This window comes from Hyaloscypha bicolor (genome assembly GCF_002865645.1).
Source record: "Hyaloscypha bicolor E unplaced genomic scaffold K444scaffold_19, whole genome shotgun sequence".
Classification (NCBI taxonomy): Eukaryota; Fungi; Ascomycota; class Leotiomycetes; order Helotiales; family Hyaloscyphaceae; genus Hyaloscypha; species Hyaloscypha bicolor.
Window position 1 is genome coordinate 498,283 of NW_020194521.1, and position 26,034 is coordinate 524,316.

Sequence of the window (26,034 nt, forward strand, 5' to 3'; positions counted from 1 at the left end):
TAAAGGTCTTAAAAGTTTGATTTCTTAAAATAATATTATATAACTAAATAGAAACTATTTCTTTTAATTAAACTTTTTATTTAATAAATATTATTCTAATAATATTAAGTTCTATTATTAATTATTTATTAATATCCTTATTATTTTTAGTATTGCCTTTTTACTATAGATATTTAGATAATTTATTAGCTATAATATACTTGATTTCCTTAATATATTTAATTTTAAAATTAAATAATTGAATTTATATTAGCTAATAAATAACTAAAGCATTAAAACGATTTATAATTATTTTATTTAGCTATATAATAAATATATTAGTATCTAGTTTAAGAATAAAATAAACTTTATATAGCCAGAATTATACTTTTTATAGATATTTTACTAATTCTTAATATTCTCTTTTAATAATATTATATTTCTATTTAATATTATTTCAGATTTTAGACTTATATTAAATAATTTTCTTTTTTTCTTTATTATTATATTAGCTAAGAGTTCTATTCTATTTATTTAGGCTAATATTTATTACTAATATAATTATTCTCTAATCTTTTAATAAATTATAATATAACTTATAAAATATTAAAATAATAATAAGCTTTTTTTAAAGAATTTATATAGCTTATATTTATTTATTATTTCATTTCTATATTATATCTTTTCTTATTAAATAATAAATAGATTTAGTAATAATTATAAAGCCTTTAATCTAAATATAATAATAAATAATACTTCTAATAAATGCCTTATCTTTAGTTATACTATTATAATATTTCTATTTTAAAATTTTAGTAATTTTTGAATTTAAAGAGCTTCTTCTAAATATTTTATAAATAAAGCTAATAATAACTATTTTATTATAATAAAACTGCGATTTTTCTCTAATACTAGCTCTAGCTTATTTAATTCTATTTAAGATTATATTTAGGTTTTAAAAATATTTAAATATAAAATACTAAATACTAGATAAAATAATCTATTTATTATAGTTTATATAAGATTCCTTTATTCTAATATTATTAATAAATAATATAACGATTTTAGGAAATAAATTCTTTAGAATAATTATAATAATTTATATAAATTATATAATAGAATTAATAGCTTTCTAAAATAGTATAATTATTTTTAATAGCCCTAAAAGTATTATAAATATAATTAAATCTCTATTATAAATATCTAGTATAAGTTAATTATATTCGAAAAAGAAATTAATTAGAGAAATATAAATATATCTAATAAATTCCTTTAAAATCTTATTAATAAATAGAAATAAATTAATATTTTATAGAATTACTAAATTTATTTTTATAGTAGTATTAATTAGTCTATAAGTTTTAATAATCTTTTTAATAACCTTTTTAATAATTAAGAATTATAGATTCTAGTAAAGTTTATTATATTTTTTAAGAACTTTATAATTTAGATATTTTAATAGTATTTTTACTATTATTAGTATTAGAGCTTTAAAATATAGGAAATTCTTTTCTTATTAGGCTTTATATTTAATAGTTTTAATTAGAATAAATAAATTAATATTCTTATAAACTTTTTCTACTTTTTTCTAATTAAATATAATTATATTTTTTTAATTTACTATTAATTCTCTAAATATAGCTAGTTTTTTTTTCTAGTACTAGTTACTAATATTTAATTATTTAAGACATTTCGGAATAAATTATAGATTTCTTAAAATAGTTATTATTTTTAATAAAAAATAGTTTTTATATTTCTTAATATATTTTTATAAATATTCTCTAGCCTTAGATCTTTTAAATTAGTTTAGATATTTACTAGAGCCTTTTCTAATTCTATTATTAGTATTTATTAATTAAATTTTCTTATTTTTTATTTTATATATTTCTATAATTAGAAATAAACTATTATTATTATTTTTATTTTTAAAAGCTATAGCTATTTTCTCTAGTATTATTTTCGTCTAATTTCTAGAATTTATAACCTTTTTACTTAGCTTCTTTCTATTTAAGTATAAAGAATATCTTTTTATTTAATATTCGAAAATATCTTTTTTAAGCTTTTATATATTTCAGAATTCTTTCTAGTTTTGGGTTCTAGAATTTATAGCTTTAAAAATATATTTTCTTATTATTAAAAGATACTATTTCGCTTCTTTTTTAGAAATGTCTTTACTTAATATTCTTTTTATTTTCCTTTTTATTAAATTCGGAACTACTTTTAATAATATTCTAACTAGAGTTTTTTTTGCTTTAGTTTCTCTAAAAATATTATTAATTTCCTGAATTCCCGAACTTAAAATAAAAGAATCTATAAGAAATTCTAATATCTTTTTATTTCCTCTAATACTATTACTAGTTATAATACCAGATTCTATTTTTTCTTTTTCTTTTTAGTTTCTAGTTCTATATTACTTAATTTCTTAACTCTAGAAACTTAATACTTTTAAACTATTACTTTCTTTTATTTTCCGGTATTTTTTAAAAATAAAATAATTATAATAATATAAGTATTCTAGTAATTTTTAGAATTAGTAAACTTTCTATTTTATAAATTATTACTTTTATATATAATATTTATCTTTATTTTTATTAATAGTTAATTAAATAGAATTTTTGAAATTTCTTTAATTAGAAAAAATATATTTTTATATTTTATTTTATTTATAATTTTAGCTCTAAGTTTTACTATTTTTATAAATCCAAATTTAATACTAGTAATAATAGACATTTAATAATTTATAATATTATATACTATTCTATTAATACTTTTAGAGATTTTTTTAGAAAGAATATTAACTTTAGTTCTAATATTAATTATTTCTTTATATTTAATATTATTTTATAGTTTTCGGAATATAAATTAGAAATATAGAAATTATATAATATATTTATAAGCTAGTAATATTCGAATATTAATACTATTACCTTTTATAAGGTATTTATTAGTAAGTAATAAGATAATAGAATAAATTAGTTAGTTATAAAACTATAGTATTAAATTCGATATAGAACTAATCTCTATTTCTTTTATAAGGTTTAGGGAAGTCCTATCTAAATAGGAGGCCCCGATAATATATATATATAATTAGTAATTTATAAGCCTAATACTTATAATATAAATAGTAATTAGTTATAAAGTTAAAGAACTTTTAATCTCCCTAATTAATACCTGTAATATCCGAGGTTCGTTATATGCTCTTAAGTCACGTGCGACCCTATATATATTATATCTTTAAATTAAATATTTCTATTAATATTAAATATCTAACCTAATATTTCTAATTCCTTAAATATTCTATTTATTATATAAGCTATAGCTACTAGTTTTATAAACCTTCTAATTTATCTAATTATATTTAATATAATAAAATAGAAAATATTATTTTTAATTTATTAATTTTAGAAGTTCTATATTTATTATAATTAAAAATATACTAGATTTCTAATTCGTTTTATTTATTTCCAGAAATATTAATATTTATATTTTTAGCTAGACTATTCTCTTATTTATTATTTCTTAAAATAATATTCTTTTAGCCTCTTATATAAGATAGCTTTTCTTTAGCTCTAACTCGTTTTTAGAAAACCTTTTTAGTTATTTCTATCTCTTTTCTCTTTTTCCTTAATAAGAAACTCGTTATAATATTAATAGAAATATTATTTATTAATTTCAGAATCTGAAAGATTAGTAATTCTAATATAATTTTCTTTAAAATAAAGTAGCTATTTAAATTCCCTAAATATAACTTACTTGCTTTTATATATAAATTCCGATTAGCTAGTTTTCTTATTTCTTTTTTATTTAATAAACTAGATATCTCTTATTATTTTTTGGATATTCTTAAATTATATTTTTAAATTATAATTAAATTCTTTTTTTCGGATTTAGGAAATAATTTAATTAAACTACTAGTATTTATTAATAAGAAAAAAAGAAATACTCTTTTATTTAGGCTTAAATAGGCCTTTATATTATCTTCTATTAAATTAATAAATATATTTATAATTTATAAGCTTTTCTATTAATAAATAATAAAACTAAAAAATATAAATATATTTTAAATTAATATTATTATTATTATTTCTATTATAATATCTATAGTAAATTCGTTCTTTTAGTTCTAAATTTATATTATAGGCTATATTAACTTAAATAATATTTTCTAAAACTTTTACTATAACTTTTAATATATTTTTCTTAAAAACCCGAATTATATTTACTAGACTATTAATACTATTATTTCTATTATAATTAACTAGATTATATAAATAGATTATAAATATTTTTTTGAATTATAATAATAGCTATATTAAATTATTTTTATAAGTTCTTTTAAGTTATAATAATAATAGATAGTTTTTCTAGATTTCTTATTAGCTAGTTAATATTATTTCTCTTAAATTTACTACTTTTAGTAGACTTTATATAATTAGCTATAAACTAGATTTTCTTTTTATTTATATCTATAATAGCTTTAGGAAATATAATAAAAGTATTAGTTTACTAGAAATATATAATACTATTATATAATTATAATATTAATATATAATTTCTAAATTTACTAAGCCTAATAAAAACTAGCTACTAATTGAGTTATTTATATAATATAAGATTATATAATTATTTCTTATTACTTATATCTCGTTATTTCTAGTTATCTCTATATTATATAACTATTAATAACTATAACTATATTAATAAAATAAAACTAATAAAAAGTAATTATTTTCTAATTTAGAAATTATATTATAGATTATTATATTTAAGTATTCTTATTTAAGTCTAGATATATCTGAATTATTAGTAATATTAAAATAGTATTTCTTTTTTTTATATTAATAAAATATTATTACTTTTTTATATATTTTACTATATTTATAAATAAAAATATAATCTTTTATTAGAATAAATAATTCTCTTATAAATTCCCGATATTAAATAATTTCATTTATTTCTTTTTTTTAGTAACTTTTTTAATATTTTATTAAATATATTAATATAAGACTTGAAAGAAATTCCTTTATTCTAGGCTTATATAATAATCTAATTAAGATAGTTATAGCTAATTTTAAATATTTCCTAATTATATTCTCGGAATTCCTTTAATAAAGCTTTAAAGAACTTGATTTTCTAATAATTTCCTGAATTATTAGTATAATATTCTAATATAACCTTAATCTAATTCTTATAAATAAGAGAAATATAATAGATAATTCTCTTTCTTTTAGTATTATTAGAAATATAATAATTTTTATATATATTTATATATTATTTCAAAAATATAGAAATATTATTTCCCTAAAATTATAATATTTTAGAAGTTCTTATAAATAGCAGATTTAAATCTAATACTAATATATATTTATTTTTAGCTATATTAATTTTAATAATTTCTTTTATAACTAATTATAGAGTTTTTATATTTGAGATTTCTATTAATAATATTTTAAAGAGCTAATTTCCTGTTTAAATATATCTTTTTATTTAGGAACCGGAATTTAAAAGAAACTAATTAATAATAATAAATAAAGTCTAGATTCGAGTTTTAATATTAATAATAATAAAGTAATAGCTTTTTTAGTTTTATTTCTATTATTTATATTTTCTTTTCTATTTTATTAGCTTAATATTTATAATATTCTTTTTTATTTTTACTAAATTAGATATATTTAATAGTATTATTAAAAGTAATAATAATAATAATAAATATAATTTTACTAATTTCTCTAATTTCTCTAAATTTTATTTTTTATTTTTATTTAATATTCTTTTCTTTTTCTAGAAACTTTTCTAAATTATTTATATAATTTCTTATTTCCGATTTCTTTTTAATTCTTATTTCCGGTTTCTATTTACTATTTTACTTGAAATTAAGGGCATTTCTTATTTCAGGTATTTTTTCCGGATTTAAAAGTAAACTTTATTACTAAAACTAAAACTGCTTTTATTTTAGTCTTTATTATAACTAAAAATAATATAATTTTATTTCTATATATTAAAGTCTATTTCTAATTAAGGTTTAACTTATATTATTTTAGTATAATATTTTCTATTTTATTTTCTTTATTTCTTTTCCTTTTATAATTAGCTTCTATTTTTACTATTTCTATATATTATACTAGTAATTATATTTTATAGCTAATTCGTATTCTAATTATTAAATATATCAGAAATTAATATAAGATACTAAAATTAATACTTATATATTTTTAATATTTTAGCCTTAAATTTAAGGTATTATAATAGATCTTTTTTTCTCTAAACTTACTAAGCTAATAATTCGCTTTATAGAAATCCCTTAGAACTTTATAAGAATATTACCTTAATTATAAAGTTTTAATTTACTTATATTACTTATTATAAAATATATAAAAAGGAAACTATAATAAAATAAAAACTTATATAAAGTATATTAAAGTATAAAACATAATATAATAATAAAATAATAAAATTAAAAGTATAAATAATAAAGTATAAATAATATATAATATATAAAAGCTTAATTAATTAAATATAAAAAATATATTATTATTTAGAATTATAGAAAAGCTAGCTTTTTTATATAATTTTTATAAGTTATATATAAAAAACCCTAGTTTTTATTATATAACTAAAATATTAAAACTATTAAAATAAAGCAATTTTAAGAAAGTACGGCTTGCTATATTATACTATTCTTATTATATATTATTTAATAGTAATATATTAATAGCTATTTTATAATAATAAAATAAATAACTAGAATTAATATATTTTCAAAATACTGGAATTTATTTATTTCATCTAATATTCTAATATAGAATTTATTTAAGATATTAGTCTACTATTATATTATTTTCTTATTTAGTAAAATATTATTATATAATTAGTATATATTTCTTAAAATAGCTTTAGCTATAATTAAAATTTATATAAGATAAGAATTCTTAATATTCTTATTATTTATATTAAGCTCTTTTTTTAGTAATAGCCTATATAAGCTTTAAATCTTTTTGTTTTTTTAATATAATTAAGTAATATAGAAATCCTATTAAGTTATATAGCTATAATATTCTTTCTAACCTTAAATCTCTAATATTCTAAATTATAATTACTTGTTTCTTAAGATTATATTTTATATTCTTGTAATTCTTCTCTAATTACTTAAATAATTCTTTTTTAAATTATATTAATAAAATAAAATAATTATTAGATACTAAAAACTTCTTTCTTTTATTATTATTTATAACTATAAAGTAATTAATTCTCCTATATTCTATAAAATATATCTAAAGCTTAATTTCTTTTTATAATACGGTTTTTTTATAAACTATAGCCTTAATTTAATGAACTAAAGGCATATATTTCTTTATTTCACGAAAATAATAAATACTATATTAGTATTTTGGCTATAAATAATAAAAGCCATTATAGTAAGCCAAGTACTTAATTACTTGATATTGGCCCTCGATTCGAGGCTTATACTCTTTTAGCTCTTTAATTATCCTCAGATTATAGCTATTCAAGAGCTAAACTATAGTCTTAAGCTTTCTACTAGAAAGTCGGTGTAATTCTGCCCGTAAGTAATACTCTTGGCTTGAGTACCCAGGAATAATACAGGACTTGCAGACATGGCACACGACTACTTGATGTATCGGGTTATACGAAAACATTATGCTCATACGCAAAGAGAGTTGAATTTGGGACGGAAATGGGGGTATCGGAAAACTGGTGTCTTACCGAATGGTGTCTTACCGGAAACTGCCTTAGTCAGCGGCGCTCGGGCCAATCGCAGCACCCGCATTCTGGTGTTTTACCGAAACACCACGCTCACATAAGAGGTAGGCCCGTCGCTGCACCAATGAAATATTGATGTCCTTCTGGGGCCGGTAGAAGAGTAGAACATGCCACATCATATTACCGATTGTCAAATCCTCATAATCCTCGCGTCTGTGGCTCTGCAAGAGGTTGACCATGCCTAGCTTGGGCACGATGTCTACGGTGTTGAGAGCAAAGGCGTTTATAGGTTCGCTGTTTGATGTCAGAAGTTATCATATCATACTACTGGTTGACACAACTTACTCGTGACGGTTCCAACATCTCACATGAGGATCAGCGCCTTCTTGCAGAAGAAATTTCGCAACATCCAATTGCAGACATTGAGAGGCTACCTGTAATTGTATTAGATAGGGAGGGGAAGTGAGCGATCACTTCCATGAGTCGAGTTGTGTGACGACTCACAAATAATGGTGTTTGACCCTTTGGATCGCGGTCCCACGGCGAACCTTCGTTTCTCTTAAATAGCGACCTCACACCATCAAGGTTCCCTCCACGGCAAAATTCGAAGATCAAGGCGTTCTCGTCAACAGCACGAAAGGGCTATAGAGTACTGCCATCCAGAAGTTGCTTTAGCTGAAATCAACAACCCACGGGTGATCCCAAAAAATCGGCCGGCAGCCCCTGGATAAATAATGATAGTATTATCTGCCTCCAACGATTCAAAGACCTCCGAAACCTGGGTGGTTTTTACGATCGATGTTCGCGATTGAGTAAAGACTGTAAAGAGAGCGGCGTTGAGACTGAACTGCTGTGAAGTTTGGGCGTTACGAACGAGTAAATCGAATGGTCGGGAGGATTTTTGGAAGGGTATGACCTTGTCACCTACTCCATTGTTATCCGCCGAAGAACTCGGTGAGAATATCTTTTCCACGGTGACATTTGTTGAGTTCATGGTGAGCAAGGTCTCTTGAGTCGTTTCGGAGTTGGTGTGAATGGGCACATCGTAGTCGACTTGCATTTTGTTCGTGACGAATCCGAATTCTTGGATCGCTGACTGGCTAATGAGGGAAGTCAATGTGTTTATACTTGTAACTGTTTCCTTTTGGTTATATACGGTTGACAAAACGAGCCCGCTGGGAAAGATTAGCGAGAGGTGGAATGACCTAAAGAGTAAGGACGTAGGTCAAAGACTTTATTTGAACGAGTTGTAAAGTTGATTTGGCTTCCTCGATGGATATTTGAATAGATTGTATCTCATGTTCGTTCAGGGCGAATGAGAAAGCGCCCCATTTCCGCCGGAGTCGACTCTTTGACTTGACATTTAGTTGTGCTTGGTGGATGGCGTTCTGGAGCTTCAAGATTTTAATTTGGCAGTTTTGCAGGGCTTTCTCGGTGACGTTATCAAAGGCAACATGTTTATTGAGCTGCTCGATCTGAGAAAGAACAGCAGCCAATACTTCCAGGTCTTGAAAAAGGGCGCGAATATGAGTTGGCGCATCTTTGATGGCCTTCCCCAACTCCACTATTTTCTTGATACTTTCTCCTAGTTGAATAGCAATGGAGACGGCAGCGAAAACACCAGATGCGCTAGAGATGCCGTCCATAGCGAATGATGAAGCAAGAGAGGCAGGTGGAGAGGAATACACTTAAGCACAGTGTGTTAGTGAAGGAGAAAACTTAGCAAGTCGCGACGAGTACGCTTCTCGCTGTTACAGGGCATCTTCGGGCTTCAACATAGCCACTCCACTCCGTTGGCGCCTGGGAGTGGTTATGCGAGTCGCCTTTTGGTGGGTTTCCGATACGCCTCGCTTGTGACCCATATCTCAATGCCACCCAATGAAGAGAAATCCAACAAGCAAGAAGCGTTTCACGAGGCTGCTTGCGATCATTGACAACATGGGGGTGTTATTGTATCCCTATCAAGTGCGACCCTGGTGCCAGTCATGTCTTGCAGTAGACCTTGATCTCAAGAACCCAATCCCTTCATGCCTATGATTACGTGCCAAGAAGCAAGGCCTGTTGTCCTAACCGGCTGGGATGCATTTCTCCAACCCCTTGTCCTGCTCTCACCACTGGGATCCGCCCAGGGAAGGAAGGCAAGGCCTCCAAATTTCCAACAAAATGTTGATCATTCAACCCTTAGGTCGGCCCAGGCCTTTCAACCTGAGATAAACATCACAACCCCAACCGTATAAACTCTGTACGGCGATTCCGCCACCGAAGTATTCTGCGTATGCCCTGCCAAGTGGCAGCCCGTACCCCAGACCAGCAATTGAGCTTCCTTCTCCACCAGCACCAGAAATCGCATTCAGGGCGTCCATGCTCCCACTGCCTGGAGCCTGTCCAGGAAGATCATCTTCTGAGAATGTTGTAAAGGAATATGACCATATGTTTGGCAAAACCTCTGGACTTATCCCGCCGCCTCGATCGCGAATGCGAATTGTGACCCCAGGAGCCGATTCCTCGAAGGGCTTTATTGGGGGATTATCAGTGGGCTCTGCACGGGGCAATGCTTTTTCTATGTCAGCGGCGGACTCTGGCTCTGCAGCGATGGTAATGACAACTGGTTCGTGAGATCTGCCGGATTCGACAGTTGCGCGGAAAGCATTTTTCAGCAGTTCTGTAATAATGTATTCGAGATGTACTGGGACAAAAGCGAAAGTCGTGGCAGGCTCTCCGTCGATGATCCACGTTGGCCGCACACCATATTTGAGTTCGCAGATCTCGGAAACGAAATTCCCACAGGAATTGATGATAGCAGCGGGCTGCAAAGCTGTATCAATGACACCAATGTAGGAGGAGTTGTCCACGTCGACAGGGTGGGGGGTTGACTTTGGGTCTTGATGTGGCTGTGATGATATGTGTAGAGCGATATGCTGTTCCGCAATTAATCGTGTACCAATTCGAGCCCGCAGATGTTCATCCAAGAATCGCGTCACTTCGATAGGATTGATGTACTTCCTACACTCCAAAAAGCCCCGAGCTAGTGTGGGTATCGTGTGCGAGTGTGTCTCGACCAGGTCTGCGAGGACTGCTGTGAATCGTATCTCGTCTTCGAGCGTGGTTATGGTCTTTGTATTGTAGGGAAGGAGGGTCGACAACGAATGCAGGTAGTTGTTGTAGATCTTCGAGATGTTGGGATTCGAGACGACGATGAAGGGGAGGTTTCGAAGAGCTTGTATTCGATGTGCGAGTCGAATCGGGAGAAGTGAGAGGGTGAAGTTGGCGGAAGAAAACAGCGCTTCTGTGCAGAGGGGTGGTCGTCCATGCCTGTGAGAGGAGATTAGCAAGACTTCTGGCCTAGGATACTTTGGCTTTTTTTTTGGCACTTGACTAGATCTGCCAGACTCAGAGCGTGTAGCGGCTGACTTGCGAGGTTTGCAACTTCGTCGTCGGCGATGGTTGTCGAGCTGGGTGGATGGGACCATTTGTGAGCAGACGGTGAAGGGTGCCGTGCAAAACTCGCAGGGCGTGAGAATGGCCGAGAAGGGCATTGAGGTAAGATGGTCCAGTCGCAGGGCCGCAATGGCCGGGAGATTAATTTCATGGTGGCATTTGGGATGTTGTGTGAAGCTCCGTTCTGGCGGCGAGGTCGAGACGGCAGATTTCAAGGAGCTCGGCTCGGCAATGGCTGAGTCCTACATTGAGGGAACTTCGAATTCCCCATTGCAACAGCATCACAATTCGACTCTTAATTGAGCATGACCCTATGTTCATCTGTCTGCTATGTCTACTTTATACGCAGTGGTATACAGTAATTACATTGGATCCCGTATCTTCAGTCCATCCTCATTGCGTCTCTGCCACCCCGTTGCTCTGGACCCCCTTGACATTTGGGGCCTTCTCCATTGTGCTTACTGCATCGGCAGGGAAGTCAACACTGTAGAATGTCAGCTACTTCGGACCATAAAGCAGGCTCAATGGGCTCTTGGGGCCTTACACAAAGCCTGGGGCAGGGCCCTCGCGGTTATCCGTTCCGCTGCCACCAGCTTTACATGGCCCGTGCATCGGAGCGGCTCGCTTAAATTTCAGCCAATCAGAGGGCTGTATTCCATTCCAAACCCTTCGATTTCTACTTCTCCTCATGAAATATATCAAAACAGCTATTATAATTACATAAATGAACGTCGCACTGCTTACACCCAAAGGAGGACGAGTGCTTACTGCTTTCCCGGCCTCTATTAGATGCAATTTCGCTCAATGCGACCCTTTTTCTTGGCCGATCCCCATATCTCAAGTCTTTACAGGCTACGCAGTACCCCCTTTTAGCCATCTTTACTAGCTCGTGCGATTCCACAGGTACCTGTTTAGCTCCCTGGCTAATCTGTGATATTCTTCTCTTTGGACAGATCTCACTGTCTCTCCCTTTAGCTAATAAAGCACTGACTAGCTGTCTCCTGAAATCCTGCTGGCTTCTGAAGCTTATTTCCCTAGGTTCAGGGACATCGCTACATAAAGCTAGTAAATAGCAATTGATCAGAACCGTACGAAGTAGCCAGTGCTCTAGTGCTTGGTGCCCTCCCCGCTCCACGTGCCGTAAACCAGCGTTCTGGGCAGTCAGGTGATCAAACTCGTCAACTGCTCCCATATGATAGTTATATCCATCCGCAATTACAGGAATCGAGAGTATCTTTGTAGCCTGATTACCAAAGGGTATTCGTGCAGTCTTCGCTTTAGAAGAAGTCTCCTTAGGCCTCTTCCTTAGCCGTAAAACACGCTCGTCACCTGACATAAAGGAAGACATCATTAAAACAAAGGCTTGATCTTTCCACCCAACGTGACACACTTCTCCATTAGGCGTATACCTGGAATACGTTTCACCCCAGGGTATTACGTCCTTTTTGTCAGATTTCTGGAGGTCAAGAAGCTCCTTAATAACCCCACCAGTTGTCCTGCAAGTCCCAGTAATCGCAACTCCCTGGGAGCGAGCATATTGGACAAAGCGAGTAGAAACAAAGAGATTATCAAGGTAAACGTGATATCCAGAGCCCTTAGGAAGCTTGGGCAACCTTTTAATCAAGTGCAGAACTACTGCTTGTGTCTTATTTCCCCCATTTCCAGCCTTAATTGTCCCACCAAGCTCTCGTGGAGTACGTACTCCCACAGGCCCATTTTTTTGACCAGGAATATGCCAGTTCCATACGAGTAAGAACCCCCTTTGGGCTGCCCCCCAGACCTTATATCCTGTAGGTATGGGCTTGTTTGGAACAGTGGTTGTTTCTTTGGATCGACCTTCAAATCGTACGATTATCTCATCGATTGCCAAGTCCCGTCCAGGCTTCCAAATACCCAAATTAACCTCTTGAATGTGTATACTAAAAGCTTCAACCTGCTCGGCAATTTATTAGCTAGTTTCAGGTAAAATGAACCGAGTAATAGGGGCTACCTTCTCATATGGGCCTTGTTCCTGATTTCCATGGAATCGCATACGCATATGGAGCTCCTGAAACCGATTCCTACTCAAATACTTCGTAATTGGATGCTCAGGTGTCATATCCTTCGTTGTCCAATAGTCTGCGATCTCATTGTCCACATGCAAGCTCATATATATTCGAATCGCAAGGTAGATATATATCTCTCCACGGCATGTTGGGTACCAATCGTTTGCTCGTGCGTAAGGGCCAGATTCGTCTGAAGGTTTTCGCATATAGTTATTTGTCTTCTCAACTATCAGATCGATAATTTTGGGGGTATAGTACATAGTAAACAAAGTAATAGGATCATCTGGAGAGACGTCTTCAGGTAAGGTGATTTCCCAGCCGAATTGGGGCAATTGCATAGGCTTGAAAGCACTTCCCTGCTTGCGCAATGGATCTTCATTAGGCCGAAGGGTTCCTTTATCAGTGGAATCAAATACGGTAGCGTCTGGCATCCTGATTGTGGTGCAATTGATGATTTAATTGAGTATTCAGTGGTTTATTTACATGTAAACAGGAACCAGAGTTTCGGTGTTCCTCCGGAATAATGGTTTTTCCGACGCACGGGCCATGTAAAGCTGGCGGCAGCGTAGCGGATAAGTGGAGACGATCCTTCCGCCTTGGTCTCGGGCGTACTGATGCGCCCTGTGGAGGAATCAGTACAGTACAGTACATAGAAGAAAGCTTGACGAGAAGGGGCACGCGTACGCTTCGTAGTCCTTCTTATTCAGTTCTTTCTTGAGGGAGACCTGGCTTCCTTTTAGTACTGGTTAATCGAGTGGCCACGCGGGAATCATTACTATGTACTCAGGCATTTTTGATCTGATTGATATTTACGGAAACGTTCATATTGTTTTATATGAAATTCGGGGTTGAATCTTTATGTCTTTATGAGCAGGCTCTTTCGGTAGGGGAGGGGGGGACTTTCCTTTTTATATGTTTCTCTAGATTTGACAACGCGTTTGTGGGACAAGGACTGGGCTTGAGGACTTGTGATAGCCTGAAGTACGTCATAATTGTAGCTCACTGACGCGCGCTGATAGCAACAGCAGATTCTGTGCCAGGGGCAACGCTGCTCAAGGGGGAAAGACGAGATCCGGTCCTTTTTCTTTTACTTGCAGGACATTCTTCACTGGCGTTCTCAGATGCTGCACCTCATTTTTGAAGATCCGAGTTCTCATGTTGCTCAGTTGGCATCGGAGTGAGGTAAACTTAGATAAGCCGATAAGACGATCGCGCTAGTTGTAGCCGCCAAAATGGGATTAGATTCATTCCCCACAGAAAAAGTTCCCGCAGAAAATATTTGGAGAAGATATTCCATGCTCAGGATGAAGGAATAATTACAGCCACAGTCGAGGCATGATGGAGGATCAATCAAATAGGCCGCATCGGCCCTCGAAGGAGAAGAAGAAGAAGAAGCATACTGGAGGTAAGCCAATCCACTACCCGTTCCTTTGCGCTCGCTGACTTTTGCAGACCGCAATCCAAAGGCCTTCAGCTTCGCAAACCCAGGACGATTAGCAAAGTCTGCAGCTCGGTCACATGATGTGAGTATGGAAGTTTCTCTCTTTAGATCCTGCTGATCTCTGTAGATCAAAGAAAAACGGCTGCATGTCCCCCAAGTCGATCGAATACCTGAAGAACCCCCTCCACGACTCGTCACAATCGTTGGACCTCCCGGTGTTGGAAAGACAACCCTCCTCAAATCCCTCGTCAAGCGATACGCCAAAGAGACCCTCTCAGATCCCCAAGGACCCATCACTGTGGTGACTTCGAAGCGGCAACGGTTAACATTCGTAGAATGCCCCAACGAACTCGAAGCAATGGTGGACATGTCGAAGGTGGCAGACATTGTGCTCCTGATGATTGACGGAAACTTTGGCTTCGAAATGGAAACAATGGAGTTCTTGAATATTTTGGCAGCGAGTGGGATGCCCGGAAACGTCTTCGGAATCCTCACACATCTGGACCTCTTCAAAAAACCACAAACATTGAAAGATGCGAAGAAGAGGCTGAAGAACAGGTTCTGGAGCGAGTTGTACCAGGGAGCACATTTATTCTACCTATCCGGAGTCATCAACGGGCGATATCCGGACCGCGAAATCCACAACCTTTCTAGATTTATTTCCGTCATGAAGAACCCCCGACCTTTGATCTGGCGAAATGCACACCCCTATACAGTTATCGATAGTTTTCGAGATATTACACATCCTACGAAGATCGAGAACGACTCGAAATGCGATCGAACTGTTGTATTATCAGGATATCTGCGGGGAACAAATTTTGCTGCACAAGGTCAACGAGTACACATTCCAGGACTGGGAGACTTTTCGATTTCTGCCATGGAAGAATTACCAGATCCATGCCCAACGCCATACATGGACCAAGCAATTGCAAAGGCTACGGGAAAAACTGGGAGGAGGCGTTTGGACGAGAAAGAGAAGAAACTTCATGCACCCATGTCGGATAAAAGTGGGTTGAAGATTGATGGAGACACGATTTGGATTACCCGGGAAAAGGGATTCAACTTCGACAAGGACGCAGATGGTGAAGAGCGGGGCGAGGGAGAGGAGTTGATTGTGAATCTTCAGAACGAAAGAAGGCTTCTTGGAGAGACGAATGAGGGTGTACGATTATTCAGCGATGGAACCGCAATCACTAAGGTTGCAGAGGAGGAAAGCACTGGTCGGAAACACCAACGTTCTGCGAGATTTCTCGAACGAGAAGATGATTCGGAAGAGGAGGTGGGTGTGGATGATGAGGGCTTCGTTAGTGGTGACGAGCTCGACCCAGAGGACGATGTTGAGATTACAGAAGAGAAGTTGGGGAAAGCTTTCCGGAAAGCGGATGATAAAGTCGATGGCGATATTGCATTTGCAGATAGCGATTCGGATCTTGGGTCTATCTCTGGTGACGAAATGGATGAAGACGAATCCCCGGACGAGGAAGGCGGTGCCGCTCGATGGAAAGAAAATATGCTGGAAACAGCACAGAAGTTGCATGGAAAGAAGAGATCATTTCGAACCTCTGATCTGGCGAAGCTTATGTACGATGAGTCTCTCACTGCCGCCGAGGTCTTGAAAAGATGGCGTGGGGACGTCGGGGAAGATGAGGAAGAGGACGAGGTTGAAGAGTCCGATGACGAGACGTTCTTCAAGAAGTCCGGGCGTGAACAGGGCGACGAGAAAGTCGAAGATCGTGCCATCCCTATTCTGGACTACGATGCCCTGGAAGAAAAATGGACTGTCGAGGACAATGTTGAAGCTTTGCGTCAACGATTCGCCACGGCTGATCTCCTGCGAGAGAAGAACACAGATCCAAGTGGCAGTGACGGCAGTGAGAATGAGGATTCAAACGATGAAGGTGATGGAGAATTTCAGGACCTCGAGGCTGAGGAAGACCACAAAGAGGACGACATCGAAGCCGAGCGAGAGAAGAACGCGCGGCGGAAAGAAGAGCTCAAGCTGCGATTCGAAGAAGAAGACCGAGAAGGTTTCAACAACGACAAAGCCAAAGCACGCCGTGGAGGGGCAGAAGATGAGGAGTTTGGGGAAGACGACTGGTACGATGCGCAGAAGGCACAAATCCAGACGCAGCTCAATATCAATAAGGCAGAATTCGAACTCCTGGATGATAGTCAACGTGTTAATGTTGAAGGCTTCAGAGCTGGTATGTACGCGAAGATTGTGATTGAGGGTGTGGCCTCCGAGTTTGTCACGAAATTCAACCCACGTATGCCGATCATTATTGGAGGATTGTCAGCTACGGAAGATCGATTTGGTTTCGTACAAGTCAGGATCAAGCGACACCGATGGCACAAAAAGATTCTCAAGACCAACGATCCTCTCATCTTTTCACTTGGCTGGCGGAGATTCCAAACCTTGCCCGTTTACAGCATATCGGACTCTCGGGTTCGCAATCGAATGCTCAAGTACACGCCCGAGCATATGCATTGTTTTGCGACATTCTTCGGGCCCCTCATTGCACCCAACACTGGCTTCTCATGCTACCAATCCTTCTCCTCCAAGAACCCCGGCTTCCGAATTGCTGCTACTGGAACAGTATTGAACGTCGACGAAGCCACCGAGATCGTCAAGAAGCTCAAGCTTACCGGAACGCCCTACAAAATCTTCAAAAATACAGCCTTCATCAAAGACATGTTCACCACTGCGGTAGAAATCGCCAAGTTTGAAGGCGCCTCTATCAAAACTGTCTCCGGCGTCCGTGGCCAGATCAAGAAAGCGCTCAGCAAACCAGAAGGCCATTTCCGCGCCACATTCGAAGACAAGATCCTAATGAGCGACATTGTCTTCCTTCGAGCATGGTACCCCGTCCGCCCCCATCGCTTCTACAACCCAGTCACGAACCTCGTTGGTTGGGAAGGGATGCGATTGACTGGCGAAGTCCGCCGCGACGAAGGGCTTCCAACTCCGCAGCAGAAAAACAGCCAATACAAGCCCGTCGAGCGAGTAACGAGAGTTTTCAATCCTCTTCGTGTTCCTCGTGCTTTAGCGGCTGAGCTTCCTTACAAGAGTCAAATCGTGCAGACGAAACCGCAGTCCAAGCAGACGTACATGCAGAAACGAGCCGTGGTTGTCGGAGGGGAGGAGAAAAAGGCAAGAGATCTGATGCAGAAGATCATGACTCTGAGGAACGAGAAGGTTGCGAAGCGTAGAGTGGCGAAGGAAGAGAAACGAAAGGAATATAGGAAGAAAGTTGAGGAGAATGCAGAGAAGAGGGAAGAGCGGGAGAAGAAGGAGAAGCAGGATTACTGGAGGAAGGAGGGGAAGAAGAGGAGGGCAGATACAGATGGCGGTGGGGGTGGGAAAAGAAAAAGGTAGATCATTTTTGGCGGCGTTTTGGTGTTGGACATGTACGGAGCAAGTGTCGCATCTTGAGCTAAATGGAGCAATTAACGTTGAATTGATACACTAGGTTGCAACTGAATCATGGTCTGGTTGTTCACCCTGACATCTAATTTTCGAGTGGCACTTGGGTTCGCCTGGGGAAAGATACAATAAGACATTGTTTTCCGAATTTTGTTTGTTATAATAGAAGACTAACCTATCGGAAACATCAAGGGCCCGCAGCCCAGAAGAAAACTTGTGTACGCAAAGGGGGTATAAAACATGGCCTCCTGCCCATCGCGAAAGTGATATTTTCCCATTATCCGTCCTGAACAAGCAACCAAGAAAAGAGATGTGACTAGCCACGGGATATCAACCAATCTGAATTTGGCAAACCTTATCCACTAAACGTTCCAGAGTACCACCCACTCCCTCTAAACATGGGACGTGTGAGTATGAGTATTGTGGGTGTGAACCTCCATAGCAGGGTCATGTTTTCCGCTGCGCTCGTTGCGTGTACGCCAGCAGTGCAGAGCTGCCATCAACGTAGTCGCACAGAACAAGAGCCTGCAAACAGAGATTAGTATCTTACTTGACTCAGACTTGTTTGAAAACTTACCATTCAAAGGCAGCAAACACATCACCAGCAATGGCCGCTCTGCAAGGTCCCCATTCTTCTTGACCACGTCGCCCATTGCATCCAACGTCCGTCAGCAACACTGCAAGTGCAATGAAACCGGCAAACCAAAACAGCATGGTGAGGACCTCAGCCACCAGAATTCCGAACTTGTGCGCAGCGGTCGGGTATCTTGCAGGCGCGATGATCAGGTATATGAGTGCGAGGAGCGTCCAGACCGCGGTAAAGATTAGAAAGTTGATCTGGGAAGGTGACCACCACCAAGCCCAGTTATTGGCAGCTGCGAAGTCTCTGTTAGAAGTTTGACTGCGACCGAGGAAGGGAGAAAGCTACCATATGCAAGGACACCCAGAACGATCATCGCGAAGAGTCCCTGAATAGCCCGAATGGGGAGCATAAAGGCAGCGAGAGCGAGACCCATGATGGCGAGTTTTGATCCGACAAGAAGGCAGGAGTGCGTACTTGAGTATTGCTTGGATTTGATATTCGAGATTCTCTCGGATGTCGTTCGGAGGAAGTGCAGAAGTTGACGTGGAGCTGTGTGTCGACTTGCACTCGTAACCTACCGAAGCGGAGCTTTAATATTTTCTTCGTGGTAGTGTCATGATGTCTCCAAGTGGCGGTGATTCACCTACGGGACCGTTTTCAGGTTTTTGAATCCTTGAACATCGCATGTTGGCGTATGACGTAGATGCGCAAACCAGGTGATGGGATTCGCGACTCGCATCCAGGACACATGATTGCGATCAAGAAAATTAACTTGGCCATAATCCTGCTGTAGCGCAATGCGGGGTCGTGAATGGCACACGTCGGATACTGCCGCCCCATGCTCGGCATTGGAGCCAGCTTGACCTGGGCTTGACACATCGAAAACCGAGAACACCCGGCCAAGACAGATATAAGATATGAGGTGACATTTTATTCTAGCCCTAACTCCCTGTGTGATTTGAAGATGTACCAAGCAAAGCAGGGCAGAGCAGAGCAGAGCAGAGCAAAGCAAAGCAAAGCAAAGCAGAGCAAAGCAAAGCAAAGCAAAGCAAACCCGGGATATCTCGTACAGCATCTCAGGCGCCCCGGCCACTCTATCAGCCTGCAGCCTCCTGCTCGTCGGCCTCCTTCAACCGTCGAATCAGATCAACCTTCTTCTCACCACTCCTATGTTTGATTCCTCTTCGGAAGCATATCATCTCCAAAGATCCCGCGTACAGATCCTCATACTCGACAGAGCCCGTGTCGAGCCACTTAAGCATTGCAGCTTTCGGACCGTGGCCTGGCATTCCCCTACGTGAACAGATCTCGCTCAATTGCCGTTGGGTTCTGGATGCCCAATGTGAGTCACGCCAATCGTAGTCGCATATTGGTATTCTAGGTCGACTGTTCACCGCATCCCGTTCAACTTGATTGTCGATAGCCTGAAAATCGGCCTCTGGCCCTCCTCTACAAACACCGTGATCTCCAACTGCATGCCCGATTTGTGTCTCCAACTGTTTCTTCGCGGAAAGGAATTCCTCTCTCGCTTTTGAGATATCTTTGATGAGCTTTTGGCGGTCACTGGCCCGGAGTCGGTTGATATTATCTTCTCGTGTACCGGTGGTTGGTAATTTGCGATCCTTGAGGAGCGCACCAAGCTTCTTCAGCGTCCATGTCGAGGTCGAGTATGATCGATCCTCCCCAGCAATGAAGGCCTCCTGCTTAGCGACCAGTCTATCCAGGGACCATTTTTTAACATCAGCTTCCACGTAGAGCTTTGTGTCCTCCCAATTGGAAGTGTCTCGATCCACCGCATCGTTGATTTCCAGCCTCTGGATCTTGATGGCCTTCGGGCCCGTTGCAGCATTTGTAACATGGCGACTCTTCAGCAACTCGGTCAATTGCTCGGAGGAGTATATGTTGTAGTCGAATGTTGATGTTTCAAGTCGAGCAATCATGTCCTCGCGCGTACCCGATGTAGGCAAAAGCCGATCGGAGAGCAGAACATTAAGCTTGCTGTTGTCCTTGGTTTTGTAGTTGATCTCTCGCGGGCGGCTTGTGCAACCTCCGTCTGGCGGAGGAGACCCAGCCCTGTTGTCGCGGTTTTCAGGTGCACAATTCCCTGCGTCGCTATCTCCTAAATACGTAGAGCCTGGCAGGTGTAATCGGTGTCTGGTATTGTCCGTTGACTTGATTTTCGAAGGCGGCTGTCTTTCGTTTTCGCGGAGCGATGCCTTCGGTAAGGATGGAGCCTCTGTGCCAGAGGATTTATTTCGAGTTGCGTTGCACCCTGATCCAATTAAATTCCCATCTTTATCACCTTCCAGTATGCCTCCGTCCGCTGTCTTTCTCGTTCTTCCTGTGCTGGTCTTCGAAGATTTCGGGCTGGATGCGAGACGCGACGCGTTTGGATCAACTTCCGCCAGAGGTCTCTTTGCGCGAGGCATTGCCGCGAAATCTGGAAAGTACTCGTGGGTGGTGGGACGAAGAATCGCAGTGGTTGGAGACAGAAGTGTTGTCTTGATATCTTTTCGCGATCGATGTTGTTGGGCTGCGAGGTTGAAAATGAGTTCTAATCGTTCGGCGGTTCTTACCTACAACTCACTTAGCACGCCTTGTAGGTGAAGGATAGCGATACGCAAAATTTTTCCCCACATTCACGCATCACTCACCAAAATGCCACTCAAACCACATGAGATCGAGATGCTCCGGAGACAGTTCTCCTAACGGAGGCTTCTCTTTGCAAACTTTGCAGACAGAAGAAGTTTAGCTTCAAGATGTGCTTTAATGCACGTGATTTGCTTTCGATTCTCCTTAGGTGATTTTATCTGAGCGGCTATGTTCAGCATCCTAGCGAACCGGTGGGAGTGTACGAACCAAATATTGCGTAGAAACCAAGTGGTGTGTAAACACCATACAGTGGCAGAAAGCAATTGATGTGTAGACACCAAATGTGCAAGGGTCACGAAAGAAGAGGATGTGGCTTGCTCAGCCTTGCTCTTGATGCAACTCTTGTTTCAGCCCCGCGACCCCACTCTTTCCATCAAACGCCTTTTCATTCCACGATATATATAGTCCCGTTCTTCCGCAAGGGAAACCAAATATTGACCCCTCGAGTTTGCACATTTTACACCACGACCGCTTAAGTCATATTTCAGATCGCCAGCCTCGTCAGAGTCGACGGAAGTACAACGAACCCAACACTCCAACCAGTTTCAGCTGAACTCCAGACGATAAACTCGATCTCCACACCTTGCATGCTCACCCTCCAGCAAGCCAAGAATGGATCATGAAGGCGACGCCGTCATGGGCGACTATCCTCCCGAACCTAACATCCCTCAACTTCCAACGCAATCCCCTCTTGCAAACTATACCACGACCTTTGGCAAGTTCAAAGGGGAAAAAATCTGCGAACTCCCACCCTATAGCACCCCGCTATGGTACTCTCTGAGAGTACCATGACTTTTTATTAGGAGGGTACCAAGGAATTCGAAAGTCGTATGGTACCCTCTAAAAGTATTAATAAACTTAATAGAAAATTTTATATATCGAATCTTCTAATTTTAGCCGATTTTTGGACCCACTTTTTATAAGAATCGGCCTTATATAAGCTAGGTTATTAATAAGTAAAGCTAGAAAGTAGCTAAAAACACAAATAATTTTTAACTTAGGCTATTTCTTATATAAAAGGCCCAAAATTTAAATATAAGCTCTTATAATAGTATAAAGCTAGACTAGCGGCTAAAAAGTCTAAAAATAGATTTATAATATAGTAAAAGAAATTTTAGTTTGATTTTTCTAAGGTTTTTAAACTTAACCCTAATAGCTTAATAACTAGAACCTTTCCAAGTAAGTTTTATATTATATTTAGGTTTATTATATATAAAACTAGTTATATATAGATTTTTAGCTAATTCTATTAATAGTAAGTCTAAGTATTTAAGTAGAAATACTTATATCTCAAGCTAAGACTAAGAGCTTAATTTATATATTAGAAGTTTTAGGTAAGCTATAATAGAAGTACTACTTCTATATATTATAGGATAAGGGCTATTAAAAGAGCTACTTTATATGAGAATCGGACTACTACTTCTTTTTTAATTAATTTTAAAAGAATTAAAATAAGAGAAAGTCTTAGATTCTTTAATAAAATTATAATTATAATATTAAATATAATAAAGCTAAGGCCTATATATAATATATTATATTCAGGAATTCCAAATATAAGCTTTTTATTAAGTTCGCATTACTAATATCTTTTTAACTAATTTTAATCTAATAAAACTAAGGGAAATCTTAGGTTCTTTAATAGAATCTTAATTATAATATAGAATATAATAAGGCTAAAGCTTATATATAGTATATTATATATAGGGTTTCTAAAAATAAACCTTTTATTAAGTTCGGATTAGTAATATCTTTTTTATTAATTTTAACTTAATTAAAGTAAAAGAAATTCTTAGATTCCTTAATAAAACCTTAGTTATAATATTAAATATAATAAAACCAAGACTTATATATAGTATATTATATTTAAGAATTCCAAAAATAAGCTTTTTATTAGAATTAAGTTAATAGAACTAAAAGTTATTAGGAGATTTACCTAAGACCTTAAAATAAGCTCGGCTAGTCTCGCTTGCAAGTAGTACTTAAGGAAATCAAATAAGAACTTCAAAAATCAAAAAAACCTATATATTAGAATAATAAGTATAATTCTATTAATACTAATTATAATAATATAAGTCTCTTATATATATAAGCTTAAGAAATACCTTTTATATATATAATATTAATAAATAAAATAGAAATAAAAAATAAAAAATATATTTTTAAAGAATTTAATAAATTAATTAACTAAAAAGATATAATATTATATCTTTAAGATTTTATTTAGTTAAAGGAAAGATAGTTATTAATATTAAAGATTTCGAAGTTCTCTTTAAAGCCCCCTTCGAAATTCCCTCCGAGATTTTCTCTGAAATTCCCTTTGAAATTTCCTTTAAAAACCTCCTCGAGAACCATATCCTTATTAATAGCCAGGCTATTAGTAAGATTAAAGGCTTGAGTAACTTTAAGGGCTTCGATTTCAGTCTTAAGCTTTTTGTTCTCTTCTAATTATTTAATTAGCTAATAATTAATAATTATATAATAGTTATTAGTTACTTTTAAGTATCTTATATAAAAGTTAATAGTTGGCTTTATTTTTAAAAGCTATATTGTACTTTTGCTTTATAAGCTAGTAAGAAGTTATAGACCTAATTAAATTATTAATAATTTGTTTTTTTAATATAAATAGAAGCTATACTACCCCTTATGCGAGGCCCCTTTTTCGGTAAAAGGTGAGAATGCCAGTGTATTAATTGGTGCGTGTGCTGCTAACTAATGCACTTTCCGATAAAAGGGATTTCGGTAAAGGGGCACCTCCCCTACTACCTTTTAATGAGTATTCCCTTATCTCGAAGTGTATTCTCGTTATGTTATTATATAATCTAGCTTGTAGAGTTGCTATCTACCATGCCTGTAAGTCCTGTATTATTCTAGAGGCATATAGTCAAGAGCGGTACCTGCGAGCATAGCTATACCAACTCTTGGGAGACGAGCTCAAGGCGACTGCAAAGCTTCTTAGTAGCTACCTCTTATGTGAGGCCCCTTTTTCGGTGAAAGGTGAGAATGCCAGTGCACTGATTGGTGCGTGCGCTGCTGACTAATGCACTTTCCGGTGAAAGGGATTTCGGTAAAAGGGCACCTCCCCTACCACCCCCCACCCCCCTTTAAATAAGCATTCCCTTGTCTCGAAGTACATACTCGTCATGTTCTCGTATAATCCGATTCACAGGGTTACTATCTGCCATGTCTGCAAGTCCTGCGTCATTCCAGGGGCACGTAGTCAAGAGCGGCACCTGCAAGTGCAGCCACACCGACTCTTGGGAGACGAGCTCAAGGCAACTATACAGCTCCTCAGTAGCTATAACCTGAGGAGTATAGCCTACCCCTACCCCTTATGCGAGGCCCCTTTTTCGGTGAAAGGTGAGAATGCCCGTACGCTGATTGGTGCGTGCGCTGCTGACTAATGCACTTTCCGGTAAAAGAGATTTCGGTAAAGGGGCACCTCCCCTACTACCTTTTAATGAGCATTCCCTTGTCTCGAAGCATATTCTCGTTATATTATTATATAATCTAGCTTATAGAATTGCTATCTATCATGCCTGCAAGTCCTGTATTATCCTAGAGGCATATAGTCAAGAGCGGCACCTGCGAGCGCAGCCATACTAACTCTTGGGAGACGAGCTCAAGGCGACTGCAAAGCTTCTTAGTAGCTATAACTTGAGGAGTATAGCCGAGCTAAGAGAGTATAAGCCCCGGCCTAAAGACAAGTACCAGATAACTGAGTACCTAGTTAGCTATAATAGCATTTACTATTTATAGCCGCAGTATAGCTATAGTACCTGCCTATAGGGCCGGGTCTTATATATTAAAACAAGGAATTACTTTGCAAAACTCCATTGCCTAGTATAGGCTAAGCAAGAACTAACTATAATTGAATAGCAGTTACTAAAAGGCCTAATAGTATAATAGTAGTATATAGAGTTAGCAAACTCTATAGCCTAGATTCGATTCCTAGTTAGGCTCCTGATTTGCTTCTCGATAAATACTCCTATAGCATTTAGTAATAAGTAGATCCATTTTTTTTAGTCTTGTTTTTTGAGTAAGAAATACTATATAGGGATACTAGTCTAGCTTTAAGAAGTATATAAAGCCCTCCTCGCCCGCCCTTTGCCTCTCTTTCTCTTCTTCCCTTCTCTTTTCCTGCTTTCTTCTCCTCTAGCCGCTTTTCCTTCTCTTCTCCTTACTTTCTCCTAATTAAATAAGCAAGAAGTAGAGGTAATACAAGAACCAGAATAGCAAAAGAATTAGTAGCTAGTTATATTCTAGGGTTTTACCCCCTAAGCTTTCCTATATAGGTCATTTTATTAGGTACCCATCCCGGGGGGAAACTACTTATATTACCTGCCGGGGCTTTAAATCTATAGTCAGCTCACTAGTATAGTATACTCGAGACTATTTATAGACCGACTGCCCTGCTCCCTTCTTCCGGAAGGCTATTAATACCCGAAATAGTAATAAGGAGGCCAGAGCTTCTATTATATTATAACTAAGGAATTGCTATAATAATAAGAATATATATAATTAGTTCTAACTATATTACGAAGGCTTAATATTAGGCTTTTAATAAATCAAAAAAGCTTATTTTAATATATATAACCTAGAACCAAAGTAAATATAGTTATATACTTGCTTAAGTCATATAACTATATTTACTTAAGGCATTCTAGTAAAATCCACTAGCTAATTTAATTATAAGTACTATAAGCTAGTAGAATATATAGCCTGGCTTAAATTAACCTAGCCCCTTTAAAGGAAA

At 36.5% G+C, this 26,034-nt stretch overlaps 8 protein-coding genes across 8 annotated transcripts; 2 read left to right on the top strand and 6 right to left on the bottom strand.

Annotated features, from left to right (window-relative positions):
• Positions 1–8,039: 8,039 nt before the first annotated feature.
• K444DRAFT_625850 (uncharacterized protein) lies at positions 8,040–8,758 on the bottom strand (the record flags this gene model as incomplete). Its single annotated transcript, XM_024882574.1, has 3 exons — positions 8,040–8,132; positions 8,203–8,340; positions 8,627–8,758. The coding sequence occupies 3 exons, from the start codon at positions 8,756–8,758 to the stop codon at positions 8,040–8,042; spliced, it is 363 nt and encodes a 120-aa protein (XP_024741507.1).
• A 145-nt stretch (positions 8,759–8,903) lies between these two features.
• On the bottom strand, positions 8,904–9,344 carry K444DRAFT_520620 (uncharacterized protein; the record flags this gene model as incomplete). The annotated part of the gene is made up of 1 exon (XM_024874056.1): positions 8,904–9,344. One exon carries the CDS (start codon positions 9,342–9,344, stop codon positions 8,904–8,906), a length of 441 nt encoding a protein of 146 aa, XP_024741508.1.
• A 528-nt stretch (positions 9,345–9,872) lies between these two features.
• On the bottom strand, positions 9,873–11,287 carry K444DRAFT_520673 (alpha-ketoacid dehydrogenase kinase; the record flags this gene model as incomplete). The annotated part of the gene is made up of 2 exons (XM_024874062.1): positions 9,873–11,010; positions 11,070–11,287. The coding sequence occupies 2 exons, from the start codon at positions 11,285–11,287 to the stop codon at positions 9,873–9,875; spliced, it is 1,356 nt and encodes a 451-aa protein (XP_024741509.1).
• Positions 11,288–12,106: 819 nt separating this feature from the next.
• Positions 12,107–12,745, bottom strand: K444DRAFT_471203 (uncharacterized protein; the record flags this gene model as incomplete). Its single annotated transcript, XM_024872880.1, has 1 exon — positions 12,107–12,745. A coding segment is annotated over one exon (639 nt), but the record flags the coding sequence as incomplete, so codon positions are not given.
• A 1,774-nt stretch (positions 12,746–14,519) lies between these two features.
• K444DRAFT_520722 (DUF663-domain-containing protein) lies at positions 14,520–17,998 on the top strand (the record flags this gene model as incomplete). The annotated part of the gene is made up of 3 exons (XM_024874069.1): positions 14,520–14,586; positions 14,634–14,704; positions 14,750–17,998. 3 exons carry the CDS (start codon positions 14,520–14,522, stop codon positions 17,996–17,998), a joined length of 3,387 nt encoding a protein of 1,128 aa, XP_024741511.1.
• A 440-nt stretch (positions 17,999–18,438) lies between these two features.
• K444DRAFT_520626 (uncharacterized protein) lies at positions 18,439–19,062 on the bottom strand (the record flags this gene model as incomplete). Its single annotated transcript, XM_024874058.1, has 3 exons — positions 18,439–18,571; positions 18,624–18,921; positions 18,975–19,062. The coding sequence occupies 3 exons, from the start codon at positions 19,060–19,062 to the stop codon at positions 18,439–18,441; spliced, it is 519 nt and encodes a 172-aa protein (XP_024741512.1).
• A 487-nt stretch (positions 19,063–19,549) lies between these two features.
• K444DRAFT_608961 (uncharacterized protein) lies at positions 19,550–21,339 on the bottom strand. Its single transcript, XM_024879483.1, has one exon. The coding sequence runs from the start codon at positions 21,056–21,058 to the stop codon at positions 19,727–19,729; it is 1,332 nt and encodes a 443-aa protein (XP_024741513.1). The 5' UTR covers positions 21,059–21,339; the 3' UTR covers positions 19,550–19,726.
• A 332-nt stretch (positions 21,340–21,671) lies between these two features.
• Positions 21,672–22,081, top strand: K444DRAFT_608962 (uncharacterized protein). Its single transcript, XM_024879484.1, has one exon. The coding sequence runs from the start codon at positions 21,894–21,896 to the stop codon at positions 22,071–22,073; it is 180 nt and encodes a 59-aa protein (XP_024741514.1). The 5' UTR covers positions 21,672–21,893; the 3' UTR covers positions 22,074–22,081.
• Positions 22,082–26,034: the final 3,953 nt, after the last annotated feature.